The 20,850-nt window shown below is 35.6% G+C and overlaps 1 protein-coding gene across 1 annotated transcript; it reads left to right on the top strand.

Moving 5' to 3' along the window:
* The first annotated feature begins 18,605 nt into the window (after positions 1-18,605).
* Positions 18,606-20,676, top strand: LOC128559704 (spermatogenesis-associated protein 24-like). Its single transcript, XM_053552068.1, has 2 exons — positions 18,606-18,747; positions 20,030-20,676. The coding sequence occupies exons 1-2, from the start codon at positions 18,621-18,623 to the stop codon at positions 20,263-20,265; spliced, it is 363 nt and encodes a 120-aa protein (XP_053408043.1). The 5' UTR covers positions 18,606-18,620; the 3' UTR covers positions 20,266-20,676.
* The last annotated feature ends 174 nt before the right edge of the window (positions 20,677-20,850 follow it).

Here is a 20,850-nt window from a genome sequence, read left to right as displayed (position 1 = left end):
CTACGTAAGCATCGATTCTTTTCCCGACAATTCTTGAAGCAACAGAGTTTAAAACACTTAATAATGCATAACCTTCAAGAACCATTATATGATTTTCCCTTGCATTTTCATCCCAAAACTCAGAAATACTTTCCTGTCCCTCTGGCAAATAAACCACACCTCCAGATTTATAATTGGAACTATCAGTAAACAATTCAATGGTTATATGCTTCTCCTTTTTCCAAGATAATTTTTCCTGACCAATTAACGATAAATCGCCAGCTCAACAATTCAGCATATAGGTCAGCGTACATTTTTACAGATTTGTTAGAAACAGTTCCGTTTGTTATCGCTAGATTTATCTCCCTTGTATATCATTTTGCCGCCGGAATAGCAGTCATTAGAGAAATAACCTTTTCGGCATATTTTTGAAGCTCATGACAGAAAAGTGAAGATTTCTTTAACAACTTCTCATGAAAGCTAACAAACTTTTCCCTTTTATCTTCGGTAACTCGAAAACAGCCACCGACGGAATCTATAATAAAACGCAAGTGAATAAGCTTTTGCGTGACCTGGAAACATGACTTATCTAAATTGATAAAATAACCCAACCTTATCAAAACTTCACATGCCAAATAATTGGCTGACAACGTCCTTTTCTCGCCGGGCAAATTAACATTTCCAACTTCTTCAATCAGTCTGTCATCAGTATAAATAAAAACTACTACAGAAAAAGTATGTCTAATGTATGAAGCAACCTGCAGATTTACGTATGGTATATATAACTAGATAATTCAAATCCAAATGGGAGGGTTTTAAAACAGAAGTAGTATCCACTCCATTGAAAACCTACTAAATCATAAGAATCGGAGTGCAAAGTAACATTATCAAAACCCGACTTGTCATCAAGGGAAGTGACAAATGCACCATCTTTGATCAGTCCTGGGATATCCTTTTAATGTATCTAACGTAAAATGAATATCTTTCATCCAGTTGTTTAGATACATTAAATTTAAACATAGGCGCGGTTTTGATGGTTCTACGGTTAAAGGAGAAACTATTTGCAGCGGGTCACATTCACCTACTCTCCCTTTGCAATATATGGAACCATTTTGTACACGCTCCAGAATAGTTTTGTTAATAAAATCTATGTGATTTTTTACACTTGTTTGCATTCGGAAATTGCCGAGCTACAGGAAAACTCTTACATGATTGAACCCAGAATGACCCATCAAAATGTGTCATAAAATCTTGAATTCTTACACCCTGTTCAAGCCAGTTCATACACATATTCCCTTCTTCGTTACGCAAAATGTGTTTCCATTCCGACAACTTAGAATGAACGGATCCTGATATGAAGTCAGGGTTTTAAACTCGAAATATCAAACTGCAAATTATTGTCTGATGCTGCGCTGTTATATACTTCTTCTGCCGATATTAAAAGTGACAAAATTCACTTCCGGTAACAAATGGTTTTCCCTGTTATGATACGTAAGAAATATCCCTTTTTCTTATTGTTTTTGGCCTGAATGGTAACACAGATTGTCTCTCCAAATTACTCACTTTCAAATCGTTCTGAAATAAAGTTTATATACACCCTAGACACTAAGCTAACATATATAAAATAATGATGACAACATGCCTGAACTTAAGATATAAAAAAAGACTGTCGTTAGCTTACTTCAAATAAACGCTAAATTGCTCCAGTTACCGCCATGAACAATTCCGTGTAGGATAAACAAACCCAACCACTGCCTACTGTGACAAATTCCTAGACAAATAATGAATAGCAACTTCACTTTCATGGAAAATTAATGTTTTTGTCATATAGCTAAAATACCCTCGAATTACTGTGAAACATTAATTGTTTGATATTGGTCAAAGAATCCCTCATTTTTAGCCCACCATCATCATCAGATGGTGGGCTAGTCAAATCACTCTGCCTCCGTGGTTCGTCATTCCGTCCGTCCGTCCGTTAACAATTTCTCGTTATCGCATCTCCTCAGAAACTACTTGGCGGATTTTGACCAAACTTTGTCAGAATGATGTATTGGTACCCTAGTTGTGTCCCCCTAAAATCAGACTGGTTCAACAATTTTTTAATGAGTTGTGGCATTTGTTTATTTTGATTTCTAATATAATTAATATCCAGTGGCCCTCCAAGTAGTTAATTGTTTTTATGGCCTTACCTGTAGAAGGGTCATAAAGTCTGCAGACACTAATGAGATAAGTATTCAAGTTGCCCATTATTTTCCTATCACAACTCAGCAGTGAATGGACTACCTTAGTAGATTGATGATTAATTATACCCCCACCAAACATGTTTGGAGAGGGGTATAAAGGAGTCAGTTTTGTCGCGTCGCGTCCCGTCCCGTCCCGTCCCGAAATCTATTATCTCATTTATTACTAAATGGATTTGATTCAAACTTAAAATAGATGTTCCACCTTATCACCCACATCATGTGACACAAGGTGCATAACCATAACTCTGACACCAAGTTTTCATGAATTATGTCCCTTTTACTTAGAATTTTAAGGTTAATTTTGTTGTATTTGCACTATATCTCAGTTATTACTAAATGGATTTGATTCAAACTTAAAATAGTTGTTCCACCTCATCACCCACATCATGTGACATAAGGTGCTTAACTCTGACATCAATTTTTTATGAATTATGTCCCCTTTTTACTGATTTTGATGTATTTTCACTATATCTCAGTTATTACAGAATGGATTTGATTCAAACTTAAAATAGATGTTCCACCTCATCACCCACATCATGTGACACAAGATGCATAACTCTGACACCAATTTTTCATGAATTATGCCCCTTTTTACTTAGAATTTAAGTTTAATTTAGATGTATATTCACTGCATCTCAGTTACTACTAAATGGATTTGATTTAAACTTAAAATAGATGTTCCACCTCATCACCCACATCATGTGACACAAGGTGCATAACTCTGACACCAATTATTCTTGAATTATGTCCCCTTTTACTTAGAATTTAAGGTTAATTTTGATTGATGTATTTTCACTATATCTCATCTCATTCTGACTGGCTTAGAGCCAAAGGGAAGTAACATTTTTTTTAACTTTTGTACTGAGTTTCTTCCCCTTAAACTCCAACTTTTTTTATTATCAGTCCTATGTAAAAAGTAAATACATTTTTCTGTGGTTACATGGGTCGGTAAGACACTTTTTTGTATTCACTTTTAGTGTATCTCTAATATTATAGATTTTTTATATTTACCTCATCCCTCATCCAGGGCACATAATTATACTAGTATTACTTATATGTGGAAGCCCATGACGAAGTACCAAAGATGAGTAAACTTCTTTTTAAGTATTAAGCTTTTTTGACATTTTTATATTATTCTAAGTATTTTTAAGATTACTTATGGTTGCCATTCTTCTGTGACAAGACCGTATGGTGGGGGTATGAGTCACTCCTGTGACAGTTCTAGTTTGTTTAGTACTGAAATTTCTGGGTTTAATTATTATAATATAAGTAATTTTATGTGCATTCTTTGTTTCCATAATAAGAAAAAAATAATAATTGCATATAAGTCATTAATGATGTCATCTCTCTTGTTTATTTAGGGTATGGGTTTAATTATTAGTTATAAATTAAGTAATTATATGTGCATTTTCTGTTTCTGTCGTAAGAAAAAAATGCATATAACTCATTAATGGTGTCATCTCTCTTGTTAACTTGTACTGAGTTACGTCCTCTTAAATTCCAAGCATTAGTCTATTTATAAAATTTCTATTTTTAGATTTTCAATATTTTAGGTATTTTTCTAACTTTCTTATTATTAGTCCTATATAAAACGTAAATATATTTTTCTGTGGTAACATGTGTTGGTAAGACACATTTTCGTATTAATTTTAGTGTATCTCTAATATTAGAGATTTTTATATTAGTCTTGAAATTTGGAACATTAAAAAATGGCTCAATGGTGGGCGCCAGGATCACTCTGTGATCTCTTGTTTAAAATCACGGGATAGTGTAGGACAATCTCTCATCATGTGCCCTTCTTTACGAGAGTGGAAACAAATAATTACATTACGAGGAGGCCCCCTTGGTCTGGGTCTAACCATGGGTTCTCCTCTGGGGCTGTAGGGATATTGAGGCAAAAAACCAAATCCTCCATGTATGGTATAGGATTTCCGAAATTCCGGTCTAACCCCATGTATGGCACTAGACTTCCACATATTTTATCCCAACTAAACGAAGACTGATCCACCTTTTCCCCAATCATGCCAATTTTTTAGCATTTTTTGCTCATTTTCTAATATAGACTCCTCTATCTTGGTGCATAATGTTTTTAACACCAGGGCTGCCACAAAGGATGGCTTACTTTTGTGAATATGAAATCTTGATATCATCATTGTATATTTTTTAAGCTCTTTGTGATTGATTTTTCTCGCACATTTCTACAAAAGTACCAGCTTCTGGACAAGACATCAACATTTACCTTTTTCTGGACGCCTCTAATTTTGCCTCGGCCCTAGCCCAGTCCAAGTCTCCTTTAAACGATTCCGTTTCCTTCCCCTTCAGTTGTTTCTTCAACTCCCGCATTTCCTCTTTCAATGCCTCCATCTATAACGTTAACAAATTAAGACCTTAGCAACTCAACTGTAATACAGCAACTGATATATTTTGATTCCTGAATGCAATTAAGAATCCTGTTATTAGATATATAAAATGAACAATCAAGTTCTTGATCAATCCAATCCACCAAAACCTCATTACATTTAGTGCCAAATGTAGATAGCATAAATCGTATTAAACATCTGAAAAATCAATATTGCACGTTAAATATTAAAACATACTTTTCTTTTACACCCAACTTAGATAACTTAATAACTGTCCCAGTTATATACTTATGATATATACAGAAGGTTTGGAATCTTTTCAACCTTCCAGAATGCACACAGAACATTACATCGTGCTAACAAATAACCCTTGTCACACAATGGTTCCTTTCACCCCACGATTCCTGCCTCCGCTTATAATTGATATTGAAATCCAGCTGTCATTGCCTATTAACGAAAACACCATCACATTTTACCCTTGTATGGACGGTTAATTCCTTAATACTCTAATTAATGAAATGCATTCATGCCCTCAATTTTTTAATAAATCACCCATATATTCCTATTCTTATTAAATTTCTATTTATTGGAAGTCTATCTATAAATCAACTCGATATCCTAATCAATTAAAAACTTTTCCATACACTTCGTTCAAACTATTTTTATATTATATAAATTACCTTTCCACAACTCTAATTACTTATTGTAAAGAAACACATTATCATAATAGATATTTCATCAGTCGAAAAACAGGTCATCCCCGAGGTACCGAAAATGCTTTAGAACCGCATTTTTCACTCTGTCGGATCCCTGTTTACATTAAATATATATCTAATAAAAAATCTTTTATTCAGAAACAATCCATGTTCTCAATCATTCAACAATCTAACCGTTAAATCAACCTCTTTAAAACTCTTTACGCTTATTTTACTGTCCTTGTATTAATATGATAATAAGATCATTTTACCACTTTGCCCTTGCAACCAAATGTACAACTTCCCTAACAACGCAACGCATAAACCCTAAAACATATCTCTTGTACACACACTAACAAAATTGCCTTTAAATTAATCTGGAATGTAGCAAATTCCCGTAAGCTTATATTTTAATACCAAGTCCAAAGACAACATTCAGAACAGTGATACATGTACAAATACCCATGTGATTTAATTTATTCAACGCAGTATTGTAAACTTAAATAACCTATACGAGTATTACAAAACCATTTAAACCAAAATACTTTATCACACAACACTCTCACAAATATTACATAAATAAACATACCGAGCTATCCACCTGCTTCTTCTTTTTTTTGTCTGACCTCCCCCCTGTTCCTGGTCTGAATGACGTTTTGTCCCTTCCTTGGCAATTGATATGATATAACGCACTAAAGGCACTAAATTTTCTTGTTTTGGGTCTATGTTTCCCAATCTGCATAGCCCTAAAATGTCTACTTCCCGTCTTCTGGCCAACTCTATAAGTTCCTCCTTCTTGAATGTAGAGATGGGTTTCCCATCAGTTTTTATAATTTTCTCTGGCAGTTATTATCTCTAAACCTCTTTAATGTTTCTAACTCCATTGTATCTTACAGCTGAAATATTTTATGTTAAAACTTAAAACAAAAAACAGCGCCACAAAAACCTGTCTTCAAATTACTCTTAAAAAAATCTGTACAAGACTAAACACTTCACTTGCTTAGATATAAAATCCTCAATGATCAGGGCCAACCCTTTACTGCTGCATGTAAAAAAAAATAAACATTTCCATTGCCCTGCACCAGAAACCTGACCCTGGGATAATTTATCTCCTATTTCAAGGCACAACAACTTAGAGGCACCCAACAGGGGTTAAAGCCTTCCCGGAACACTCGGCCAGTGTATCAGATTTATTTATAAACATCCGCAATAACACTATAACTACCAAATAGACCATCCGATTGATAAACACTTATCATAATAATTGTACTAAACCCAAAACATAAAGTATGCTGCAAACAAAATTAACCATGCATCTTCAAATTATGCACTCTGTAAAACTAAAAACATGCATAATAATGTTTTCATACATATTCTTGAAAGGTTGTAAGGCTACCATCATCTATCTACGCCACATTATCCATTATACCATCCAAATCACAGAATCACAAAAAATGTTAATTTAAAAAAGCACACACAAAACATCAATACATAATTATACTTCATCAAAATAGCTTCTATTCGTTATGAATATATTACATGTCAAAACAAGTATAAACATTAAAATGAATTTGCTGCCCAACTTAAACATAAACTCCCACAGAACTCTGCTATGGTGTGCGTTCAGGAACAGACTGGTCACTTGCTTTCACACTGTATCTGATACATCGTGTCAAGAGAGATTACTGTTGATAGTTATTCTACAAAGCATGAGAAACAGTAATGTAAAACGATCATTTAATTAAAATAAAGATAAACGCCTGTCTCGCTCAACCTGCTTACATCGCTAAAACTATAAATATCTATTGAAAATTGTTTTAAATCGGAACAAAAATAACTGCAAGTGATTTATTTTCGTTTTTTGTTCAATGAATTGCATAACTTAGGACGGCCGGCACATATTTATGCAATCTCGCCAGGCATATGTATGTTTTTGACAACACAGAAAATGACGTCACTTGACATTCAGCTATTTCCGGAAGTAAATAAAATGAAAGTAGAAATGCTAAACTTTAAAACGAAAGCCGCATTTTGATTCGTAGATAGTCAGGGGTCACGCGCAGGGGTCACCCCGTCTAAATGTATGCGCGTGGATTTTTTTAGTCCCCTACTGGTTGAAAACCAGTTTTAGGGACTATAGGAATGCACTTTTCCGTCATTCCGTCCGTCCGTCCGTCCGTCCGTCCGCAATTTCGTGTCCGGTCCATAACTCTGTCATCCATGAAGGGATTTTAATATTACTTGGCACAAATGTTCCCCATGATGAGACGACGTGTCATGCGCAAAACCCGGACCCCTAGCTCAAAGGTCAAGGTCACTATTGGAGGTCAAAGGTCTACAGGGCTTTTTTCCTGTCCGGTCCACAACTCTCCCATCCTTGAAGGGATTTTAGTATTACTTGGCACAAATGTTCCCCATGATGAGATGACGTGTCGTGCGCAAATCCCGGACCCCTAGCTCAAAGGTCAAGGTCACAGTTGGAGGTCAAAGGTCAACAGGGCTTTTTTCCTGTCCGGTCCATAACTCTCCCATCCATGAAGAGATTTTAATATTACTTGGCACAAATGTTTCCAATGAGGAGACGACGTGTCATGCGCAAAACCTGGACCCCTAGCTTAAAGGTCAAGGTCACAATTGGAGGTCAAAGGTCAACAACGCTTTTTTCCTGTCCGGTCCATAACTCTCCCATCCATGAAGGGATTTTAATATTACTTGGCACAAATGTACCTCATAATAAGACGATGTGTCATGCACAATTTTCAGACCCCTAGCTCAAAGGTCAAGGTCACACTTAGCAGTCAAATGTTAACATAGCATGAACAGGGTCTGTTTCGTGTCCGGTCCATAACTCTGACATTCATTAAGGGATTTTAATATCACTTAGCACAAGTGTTCCCCATGATGAGACGACGTGTCATGCGCAAATCCCGGACCCCTAGCTCAAAGGTTAAGGTCACAATTGGGGGTCAAAGGTCAACAGAGTTTTTTCCTGTCCCGTCCATAACTCTGCCAGCCATGAAGGGATTTTAATATTGCTTGGCATAAATGTTCCCCATGATGAGATGACATGTCATGCGCAACACCCAGTACCCTAGCTTAGAGGTCAAGGTCACACTTTGAGATCAAAGGTCAAGAGGATTTTTTTCCTGTCCGGTCTATAACTTTGTCATGCAAAGCAGGATTTAGATATCAGTTGGCACAAATATTCCCCTGGATGAGACAACATGTCATGCGCAAGAACCAGGTCCCTAGGTCTAAGGTCAAGGTCATATTTAGAGGTCAAAGGTCAAATTCAAGAATGACTTTGTACGGAACATTTCTTCTTCATGCATGGAGGGATTTTGATGTAACTTGGATCAAATGTTCACCACCATAAGGCACCCTTGTTTTTGGAATTTTGTTACTATAAATAGATTTTATTGTAACTTTTTTGTTACTGGCGGTAGAGAAAAATCGAGACCACTTTTCTGTGGTACAGCATGCATGTTACATCCAATTTCTAGGTGTACAGTCGAGTCCACTTAATACGAACTCGTTTGATACGAATTTTCGGCAATAACGAACAAAATCCGGATTCCCCGGCCGAGTCCTTTTATTTTCTTTGTAAAATTATTTCGGTAATAGCGAACTTGCTTCTTACGAATTTTCGGGAGATACGAACACATTTTGGAAGTCCCAATGAGCTAAAATGTTATAAGTTTCCATTTTTTGATACGAACTAATTTTAGAAGTCGACGGCCATTTCGCCCTTGCTACGCTTGATTTTTTAATAGTTTGAATCTGTACAGTGCTTCGATATTTATTCGAAGTGATTATCACCTGTAATCGATAAATACATAATAAAGAGATTAACACTATGTTTGCAGTTATTTTATTTATTACAATCGAGTCCCAGTAAAAATGTTTTTAGCAGTTGAGCGATAATCACTTTCATTTGTATACCTGTCCATGAAAATATATTTTCATTGTACGTATGAGGGCCATGTAGTGTAGTTTATGTATCAAAAATGGCTATGCCTAAGTCTGGCATAAAAAAGCAATTTCTTTGGACAAAACTGAGATAATAAATGCTGTTGATGCTGGAATTTTAACAAAAGCTAGAATCGCTGAGAAATTTGACATTTCCTGAAAAACCAGTGTCTGATTTTTTTTATCAGTAGATAGCATTAGGAAGTTTCTGGAAGAAAAAGGCTCAAATGAAAAATTATTCAAATATTGTTCAGAACTCAAGGAATTTGGCATTCAAGAATTAAATAATAGTAAAATTCAGCCAAAAATTACAAGTTTCTTCAAGTAAAAGTTTGAAATGCCATGTGTAAGGTAGGCCTACCTGTTGCAAAAATGCATCGACGTATACCGTATACACGTTACTGTATTTCCATGTATCTATGCTATAAACACTTGATGGTTAATAAAGTTTAAATACATTTGCACATTAAAATTTATTTTTCATACATTTTTACGTGTTTTGCGTGTTTTAGTATGACTTTTGTTGAGTTATTTCATTGTAATCTAAATAAATAATTAACTTAATCAGTTTAAACTACCAATGAACATCTATTCACTACTGTATTTTCATTTAATGGAAGCTGTTCACCGGCGATACCGGTGATACTGCCAAACTTGCTCAGGCAAATTATCCAAAAGTCATACATTCGTTAATACGAATTTCGTTTGATAAGAACATATTTCTCAGGTCCCGAAGAGTTCGTATAAAGCGAGTTTGACTGTATTTTGACCTATCTCTACCTGGTAAAGAGTTTCTTGTGGACTTATATTATATAGATTTTTTTTTTTTTTTTTTAAGATTAATTTCCCTTTGTTGTTACTATAAATAACTTACATGATAACATTTTTATAATCAGCCAAAAAAAAAAAATCAATATGAAAACAACTGTGGGTTTTTATATATGCACATTTTAATCCAAGTGTGTTGTTATAACATATTGTATATGTAGTACAATATTGATTATACATCATTGACAGATATCAGTTCATTATGTTATACTGCAGTAGAGAAAATTAGGTGCCTTCCAGTAGGGGACTTTGTATTGCATGGCAATACTTCATTCACTTGTTTTTTTGTTTTTTTTTTTGCTATTGGGGAGCCATTTTCGGCACTTTATTACGAATTGAAATTACCTGGGCTTTAGTACATCATGTCAGCTTTTAATCTATGAAAAACTATTTGAGCTCTGGATAAAGGGTACAGGGAATAAAGGGATAATTTTGGAACTTCATCAAATCGCTCAAAATGTCATTTTTGATGTTGTCTGAGAGTGTCAGTATATGCCTCAGATGTAAGATATAACCGTCTTTGAGAGCTGCAGACCTAGACATTTCAGAAATATTTTCAAAATAAGTTTCGTGTAATTAATGTTGTTTCTACGGAAGCGCGAAAGGGCCATCAGACGCTAATACGTTTTAGTACGTTAAGGCTGCGGAAAGGATATCTTGAACAAAAGTAGCAAATTTCTTTTTTCTTCAAAGACTGTAATGATTCAGTAACGTTCAGTGCCTATAATGACATTCTAATAGAAACGCGTCACCGCTGTATTGGGAAATACAAATGTCTTTTTGTCCAAGACATGTGTTTTATCAATAATAATAATAATAATAATAATGAAATAAAAAGGTCTCCTCTAGATATTTTTGTTCGAACCAACTGGTGTATATTTTTACAATTTTGAGTTCAAGCGATGTAAACCGGTCTAGTGAGACATACTTTAGTAATAAACTACTGATAGAAACAGTTTATACTGCGAAATGAATTGTACATATCGTATATATGTAAGTGCAGTAAAGTTATTACATTCTAACGTGAGATATGAAAGGAGATCTGCACCATTGCTTTATGTTGAAAATAATACTTATTGCACTAGAATAATTCTAGCAGAAGGAAAAACCTATAAAACAAATTGATTATAGCAATCCTTTCCTTAACTGTTCGAAGATTTGAGACCTTGTAATAGTTAAAGATAACTATGTTCAGACATAGTAATAGATCTTTTGAGCGCCAGTCAAACTTTCATAGTTAAAGACTAAATGGATTATGAATCAATGAAACAAGTCTAATCCAAGTAATTGCACAAAATAGTTACGAATTATCTGTACATATTAATTACCCCACCCCCCACCCCCAATTTTAGCCCACCATCATCAGATGGTGGGCTATTCAAATCACTCTGCGTCCGTGGTCCGTCGTCCTTCCGTTAACAATTTCTCGTTATCGCATCTCCTCAGAAACTACCAGGGGGATTTTGACCAAACTTTGTCAGAATGATGTATTTGTACCCTAGTTATGTCCCTCTGAAAATCAGACTGGTTCAACAATTTTTAGTGAGTTATGGCCCTTCGTTTATTTCTATAATTTTATATAGGGAAAAACTTCAAAAATCTTCTTGTCCAAAACCACAGAGCCTAGGGCTTTGATATTTGGTATGAAGCATCATCTAGTGGTCCCCTACCAAGATGATTGAAATTATTCCCCTGGGGTCTAATATGGCCCCACCCCGGGGGTCACATGGTTTATATAGACTTATATAGGGAAAAACTTTGAAAAACCTCTTGTTCAAAACCACAGGGCCTAGGGCTTTGATATTTTGTATGTGACATCATCTAGTGGTCTTCAACTAAGGTTGTTCAAATTATCCCCTTAGGGTCAAATATGGCTCCGCCCCTGGGGTCACATGGTTTACATAGAGTTATTAGGGAAAAACTTTGAAAATCTTGTCCAAACCACAAAGCCTAGGGCTTTGGCATTTGTAATGGTGCATCATCTAGTGGTTCTCTACCAAGTTTGTTCAAATTATCCCCTTAGGGTCAAATATGGCCCCGCCCTAGGGGTCACATGGTTCATATAGACTTATATAGGGAAAAGCTTTTAAAATCTTCTTGTCAATAACCTACAACATTCAAATTTGGACCACATGTATGGTTTTGAGTGGCAAGATGAACCTTGACATGAGTTGACCTTGATTTTGACCTTGTGACCTACTTTCACATTTCTGTAGCTACAGCCTTCAAATTTGGACCACATGCATAGTTTTGAGCACTGAAAAAAACTTTGACCTTGACATCGTCCTAGTGACCTACTTTCACATTTTTGAAGGTACAGGCTTCAAAATGCATAGTTTCGTGTTCTGAAATGAAATTTGACCTTGATTTTGACATAGCGACCTACTTTCACATTTCTCAAGCTACAGTCTTCAAATTTGGACCACATGCATAGTTTTGTGTACCGAAACAAACTTTGACCTTTACATTGACCTAGTGATCTACTTTCACTTTTTAAAGGTACAGGCTTCAAATTTGGACCACACGCATAGTTCTGTGTTCCGAAATAAGATTTGACCTTGAGTTTGACCTAGTGACTTCTTCCACAATTCTCGAGCTACAACCTTCAAATTTGGACCACTTGCATAGTTTTGTGTACCGAAATGAACTTTGACCTTAAGATTGACCTAGTGACCTAGGTTCACATTTCTGTAGCTACAGCCTTCAAATTTTGACCACATGCATAAGATTGTGTACCGAAACAAACTTTGACCTTGACAGTGACCTAGTTACCTAATTTTACATTTTTGAAAGTACAGGCTTTAAATTTGGACCACATGCATAGATTTGTGTTTTGAAGTGATTTTGACTTAGTGACCTACTTTCACTTTTCTCAAGCTTCAGCCTTCAAATTTGGACCACTTGCATAGTTTTGTGTACCAAAATAAACTTTGACCTTAAGACTAACATAGTGACCTACTTTCAAATTTCACAAACTAGAACCTTCAAACTTGATGCACATGCATAGTTTTGTGTACAAAGAACTTTGTCATTGAAATTGATCTAGTGACCTACTTTCACATTTCTCAAGCTACAGCTTTCGAATTTTGAACATGCACAGTGTTGTGTACGGAAATGAAATTTGACCTTGAGCTAGTCAATAAGACTTGAAATTTGGAAGACTCAAAAATGGCACATTGGTGGGCGCCAAGATCACTGTGATCTCTTGTTTCTAAGATACTTTCTTTAACGCCACGCGTTTCTTCTTTCAAGCATTGACCAAAACTTTTAATATCTGATTTTTTAGCCCACCATCATCAGATGGTGGGCTATTCAAATCAGTCTGCGTCCGTGGTCCGTCCGTCCGTCCGTCATTCCGTCCGTCCTTCCGTCTTTTAACAATTTCTCGTAATCGCATCTCCTCAGAAACTACTTGGGGAATTTTGACCAAACTTTGTCAGAATGATGTATTGGTACCCTAGTTGTGTCCCCCTGAAACTCAGACTAGATCAACAATTTTTGAGTGAGTTATGGCCCTTTGTTTATTTCTATAATTTAGATAGATTTATATAGGGAAAAACTTTGACAATCTTCTTGTCCAAAACCACAGAGCCTAGGGCTTTGATATTTGGTATGAAGCATCATCTAGTGGTCCTCTACCAAGATGTTTCAAATTATTTCCTTAGGGTCAAATATGGCTCCGCCCTGGGGGTCACATAGTTTATATAGACTTATATAGGGAAAAACTTTGAAAAACCTTTTGTCCAAAACCACATGGCCTAGGGCTTTGATATTTTGTATGTGACATCATCTCCATATTTTTGTGTTCTGAGTTGAAATTTGATATTGATTTTTACCTAGTACCTACTTTAACATTTCTCAAGCTGCAGCCTCCAGATTTGAAGCACATGCATAGTTTTGAATACCGAAATGAACTTTGACCTTGAAATTAATTTGGGGACCTACTTCACATTTCTCAGGCTACAGCTTTCAAACTTGGACCACATGCACAGTGTTGTGTACTGAAATGAAATTCGATTTCGACCTTGAGCTAGTCTTGAAATTTGGAACATTCAAAAATGGCTCAATGGTGGGCGCCAAGATCATTCTGTGATCTCTTGTCTTGAAACATGATTAGTAGGTTTTGGTCTTGACCCCTTTCCCAGGACTGCTCATTTGCACTTACACATGGAGAACAAAGCAGTATTCACATGAACAATCATCTGTTGAATCAGAATCACTACTTTCATTTGATATTAAATTTCCAGTAGCAGCTGATCTATCAGCTACAACATTTTTGTAGCCAGTTTCCTGTGTCACATTGTGGACATTGTCACTGACCTCATTTTCCCAATCTTGTGTTGGTGGCACAATTATAAAATCCCAATAATTGTGATTGAAAAGAGCTTCAATGGTAAGTTTCTGCTCTTCATTGACCTGTAATGACAAAACAAACTTATCCACTACATTTAATTAACACAATACACAAATAAAACAGCTTTCCTAAAATTATGCCAAGCAACAAAAAAAAAATCCCTCCTAAAATGATTTCAGACTAAGGTCATCTAAATATAGTGCAAGCAAATATGTAAGGGTAAGTAACATATGCAGCCGCATATTGTTATACTTGATAATATTTTAAACTGACTTAATGGAATTAAATTAAATGAAAAACTGAATTTCTTTCATTATTTGTTTCAGAAAATTTGCACTAATTTAATAAATAAATTATTAGACACAAGAAAATACCAAACTTGCTAGTTCTGTCACACCTCTGTATTGTATTGCAGTGTGCCAATTAAAACAGAAATGTGATATTTTGTTTTATCAATAATTTGAGAACACTGAGCATGGCAATACACTTTCTAATTGAGCCACATGTGGTATATATGAATATATACATTATTGCAATATTAGGATAAGCGAATAAACTTTTCTGAAAAAGCAGGTTCAGAGCTAACATTGCAGCCTTTGATTGGAATGAAAATGTAATCGGAGAAAGACATAAGTGACCCTTTTACTTCAAGGAGAAAAATTAAAACCACAGTTCTGAAATGGAAAACATGAAACTGGTGGACTTAAATTTGTCTTAACTTTGTTGACTCTGAGAGAAGTGCAGTAATTACAGTTATTTTTTTTTTCAAATTGACCTGACGACATGCAGAAATAAAGGTAGAAACCCATCGTCTGCTTTAGCTATTTATAGATCCAGTACAATTAAGGCCCATCTAGACGGTACTCCTTGCTGTATAAACCTGAGGTGTACATTTTCTAAGGAGTACACCTTGTACATCTACACGGCAAATCATGGTTTATGCAACTCATTATCCTTTATTTAATTTCCCTCCAACATTCCTTCTGCACAATGGAAACGCTTGAAGAAGACCTTTTGTTGTGTGTTGGTTTAGTAATAATTTGTGTTACTGTTAAGAAAATTAGAAGGGATAATTTGATAGGAAAACAATGGGTGAGGTCATGGATAGCCAGGAGGGATAAATTTGGTGCATATAATGCACTGTTACATGAACTTGATGCAGAAGATCCGACAGCATTTAAAAACTTTATACGCATGAACAGACCTTCATTTCTTGAACAGTTGGAATAAGTCACATCCCTTATCAAAAGTGCTCTTTTTCTGCAGTCTTTCTTAGAATAATTAGGATTTCTTATATTCCATAATTCTTCTTCCCCTTGATAATATTCAATTAATTTTTGTCTGCGATGCTCCAACTAGCCGACAGTTTTGTATATAATCACAAATAAATTCATAAATTTTACACTTGTATACTCTCAGTACTTCTGGAATGTCGTACAACAACACTTTAATTCGCTTTAATTCGATGTAATTGGTAAAATAAACAAAATCGACACAGCCAAGGTTTACAGAAATAGAACATGCTCTATCCTAAAAACTTGCTGTATACTCCCAGAGAGGTTTATAAAACAGTGTAGTCGACCCCATCTACACAGTAAACTTTGATGTATAGATCAAAGTTTATACAGCAAGGAGTACCGTCTAGATGGGCCTCTAGTCAGCATTTGCTTGCTGCCTATCACTGATAAAACCAGCTTCTCTCTGTACAGAAACATAGCTCATTTGCATCCGATAGTTCCATCGGATGTTGTGTGTTTTTAACGTAGTACTGCTTCCTGTTGTAATGCTGTCCTTTGTGCTGTCGATTTCTGATTTTATCTTTTTGGATCTCAGAGTTTTATACATGTGTCCAATGGATGTCAAACTTTTTGACCATAATGATTCGAACTCTATACGCCCTCTTCTTCTTTTCCCGTAAACTTGTTTCAGTGCCCCTAAAAGCGAAACAAACAGAGGTAGAAATGTCAGCGTACAATTTGTCGAATAAAACCTCCCAAAATCGATTTAATACCATTCTGATCATAAGTCTGACACCAATTTTAGCTCACCTGAGCCAAAGGCTCATGGTGAGCTTTTGTGACCGCTCGATGTCCGTCGTTAGTCGTCCGTCGTGCGACGTGCGTCGTCCGTCCGTCAACATTTTCTAAAAAAAATCTTCTTCTTGAAAACCACTGGGCAGAATTACACCAAATTTCACTGGAATGATCCTTATATGGCCCCCTTTCAAAATTGTTCAAAGAATTGAATTCCATGCAGAACTCTGGTTGCCATGGCAACCGAAAGGAAAAACTTTAAAAATCTTCTTATCCAAAACCACAGGGCCTAGGGCTTTGATATCTGGTGTGTAGCATCATCTTTCCAAGTCCGGTGTTCTCAAAAGGTATTTTCACATTAACAGTGATGTTTCTCACAAGGTCACTAATTGCTTGCACAAGAGATTTTTTAGTGATTAATGTGTCCTACAAGATTTTCTTGCACTATGTAGACGGGGCATAAAACCTATCGTCTGTTGAGCCTTGAGGGCTATACTGCAAGAAAATATTGTGGGCCCATTAATCACTCAATAATTTAGCTCTTGTACAAGCAGTTAGTGCTTTGCAATATTGCTTGAAATTGGAAGACACATTAATCTTAAATAGAGGGAAAGCATGACAGGTAAATAAAGAAAATGACCCAACTGATACATAGTGTTTATAAGTATCAGATATTTGGACATTTAAATAATGAATCATAAGTGAAACTATTAATTGAGAGCAACTCTAGTTATAGTGATATATATCCAATTGAAGAACAAGAAATTGTATTGTATAAACATGGCTTTTGAGCATATGATTCAATTTAAACATCTATTTGTTCTGCTGTCTACACTGCCATGTTTATTTTTCAGTAAGTCCAGCATAAAATGGTGGTTGTTTTAGATAATAAAAATATGTAAACAAAATACCATATTGGACAGGTGTCCTTAATTAGAGCATTTGACAGCACAACATTGCAAGAAAAACAGGATCTTGTAGCCGAAAATTATCTGAAAGTTGCCACTCAAAAAAGACACTAAGGGGGACACAGTGTACTGTCTACACTATACAAATTGCCATGATTTATGTCTTGTGCAAGTTTTATTGAACAATGTAGATTCCACATAAAGTGTAAATCTAATCTAAATATAACCTTTATGTGTTTCCCGATTGGAAAGTTACGTTTCCTAATCGGAAATCTTTGAAATTCAGAAATATAAAAGTTTAATAAAAACATTCTTAAGACAGTAAAAATACCTGAACGGTAGAAATTTAGATAAATCATCAAAGTTTAACTTCGCATATTTCTTTTAATGACGTGCTGTATACTCTTTTGCATCAAGCCTTTTGATGGAAACAAATCAAAAAATGGTGATTTTGGTAACAAGTTTATCGTTCGGGAAGTAGGGAAAAACCATAATTTGATTTCCCCTACTGTTTGTGTTGGTTCTGGTTTTGTCTTTCAAGCTGTGGTATGTTTCCGAGATTTTTCAAGCATCAAGCTGTTTTAGGATCTCGCTTTGTAAAGGTACTGAAGGAAATCTGTACAAACTGAATACACAGATAGCAGACATAAAGAACCATTAATTGGGCTGCCCCATGAGAAAACCAACTTAGTGGCTTTGCGACCAGCATGGATCCAGACCAGCCTGCATATCCGCACAGTCTTGTCAGGATCCATGCTGTTTACTTTCAAAGCCTATTGCCATTTTACAACAATTAGCAGACAGCATGGATCCTGACCAGACTGCACGGAGGCACAAGCTGGTCTGGATCCATTCTGGTAGCAAACGCACTATGCTGGTTTTCTCATTGTGTGGCTCAATTTACATTGTTAGGATGTGCATTGTACAAGGACCATAATTCTACTGTGCTTACTTTTTGAATTCTCTCCCATTATTTAATTAAGTTGTCCGGCCATTTCTTCAAAAGAGCCAAACAGAATTCTCTGGAACTGCATACAAACATTAAGGGCATTAAGGGAAACTGTATAAGAATCGCTTACTTATTGAATTAACTCCCTGTCTTAAATTAAGTCATCAGGATATAATTTTAAAACTGATGTCCATAATTTGTTAAAGCTGTATACAAAGACAGATTACATTAAAGGACACTGAAGTGTACAGGAATGATAACTCTAGTACCAGTACCATTTGTTTATTTTACAAAATTACAATATGTATTTTAATCAATCTTTATACGTTTGCTTAAATTTAGTTATCCTGTTTTACAGGAAAGGTGCCCTGAAAAGTAAGACAATGCAAGAAACTGCAAAATCCATGAAATTGCAGTCCAAGTGCTCAGGTAGGTTTTTTCTTACTTTTAAACGAAGGCCTACTTGGCCGAGTGGTCAAGATTGCTGACATTGAAATGCTTGCCTCTCACCAATGTGAGTTTTAGCCTCACTCGGGCATTTGATTCTTCATGTAGGGAAGCCTTGTAGTTGGTGTATGGAAGGTCGGTGATTCTATCCAGGTGCCCACCTGTGATGAAATAATGTACAGAGGGGCACCTTGGGCCTCCTCCACCATCAAAGCTAGAAAGTGGACCTGTGAGCTATAAATGTGTTGATGCGACATTAAACCCAACAAAAATACCTTTAAACAGTGTTTAAAATGAGTTACTCTGGTTTAACAGTATCAGAGCTTGCTAGTACTGAGAATTTGTCTTGGGTTATCACCTTTGCCCCTTGTATGACACAGTAACTTCCTTTTTTAGCTCCACTAATCATATAACAGGGGTGGCATTTTATTCTCCCCGGCATCAGCATGAGCTTACTTGGTTAAATTTTTTTGGTAACCTTTGTTTTGTTTTATTACTGTTGTTTATATCTTACTGTAACTTCACATTAACATTGTGGAAACAAAATATGTGCAGGGGCAGGACCCATTATACCCAAGGTCAAAGTCACCAAGGTGTTATGCTTAGGTTATTTTTAAAGTTAAAGTTTTTTGGCAACCTTTGCTTTTCTGTCATATCTTTGTTACTATTGCTTATATCTTACTGTAACTTCACATAAACATTGTCCAGCATACAAACAAAGTATGTGCAGGGGCTTGGCCTGTTGTATGTCCAAGGTCAATGTCACCAAATTGTTATACTTGGAATTATTTTCATTTTAAATTTTTTCGAAAGCTTCGTTTATAGACAATCTGTTGGTACTTTAAAAGGTAATGACTTGAAACTTAAAAAAAAAAAACTTTACAATTATCATCTGCATGTATGGTTACAATACCCATAACTCTAGTTGTATTTTTACAGAATTATGCCCCTTTCGTACTTAGCCTTTTGGCAATCTTCGCTTTTTGGATACAACTTCAGTGCAATATAAGATAATGACTTGAAACTTAAAATGTATCTAGTTCTTCTAGAGATAGGATCTGCATGAATTTTAAAGATATTTTTATACATGTAATGTCAATTTCATGACTAAAATGTATTTTCCCTGTGCAGAGATCTGGCAAACAATTTTTTAAAAATCTTTACATGGAAATGTTGATTTCCAGAGAGTTTCATAACAATCCTGGCAATCACAGATAAAGCCAAGGCTGAAGTTTACTATGAAAGAGAATTTTTGTCTTTTCAGAAATTTCACGACAGTGTGAGCTACAAGAGGACATACTATCTTCCAAAAACTCTGAAATAAAAACTCTTGAAAAGAAGTTACAAGAACAGCAAAATTTATACAAGAAAGAATTAACTGAAGCAGAAATTGAAAAGAAACAACAGAGATACATTGCTAAAATGATGGAAGAACAAGAGAGGAAAAATTCACGTGGAACACATCAGGCTGTGCCAAAAACAAAGTCCTTTAGAAGATGACGTATGAGGGACTGAAAAATAATGCGATAAAGCTAAGCAGTTGTGAAGATAACAAATTATATAGAAGTTAGTTTGGTTGAATCACAATGTGATAAGTAAAAAGACTGTGATAAGACTAGTATTACGTAGAGTTACCTCTGTTACCAAATGGTTTTTCTCTGTATGTCAGTAAACCATTCTATCACATAGTAATGCATGCTACATGCATGTGTGAGTGTGCTCATATTGTTTGGTATACTTTATATAGGACTGAGTCTCGATTCGTGGTCAGTATTATAAACAGATATTTTTCTTCAAAAAAATGAAGTATTTAAACTCGTTCTGACTAAGAGTTCGGGCCCAGCCATTCTGTTCTCTATAATCATGTGTTGTTTGTACAGAATGATACAGTAAAAGCATTCCAGTAGTGAACTGTGACTTTATTGCAAAAATATGATTCTAGAGTAAATAATTACATGAGCCGTGCCATGAGAAAACCAACTTAGTGGGTATGCGACCAGCAAGGATCCAGACCAGCCTGCACATCCGCGCAGTCTGGTCAGGATCCATGCTGTTCGCTTTCAAAGCCTATTACAATTAGAGAAA

This window comes from Mercenaria mercenaria, chromosome 9 (genome assembly GCF_021730395.1).
Source record: "Mercenaria mercenaria strain notata chromosome 9, MADL_Memer_1, whole genome shotgun sequence".
Lineage (NCBI taxonomy): Eukaryota > Metazoa > Mollusca > Bivalvia > Venerida > Veneridae > Mercenaria > Mercenaria mercenaria.
The sequence above is the reverse complement of the archived record's forward strand: the minus strand, read 5'-3'. Positions and strand labels throughout refer to the sequence as shown.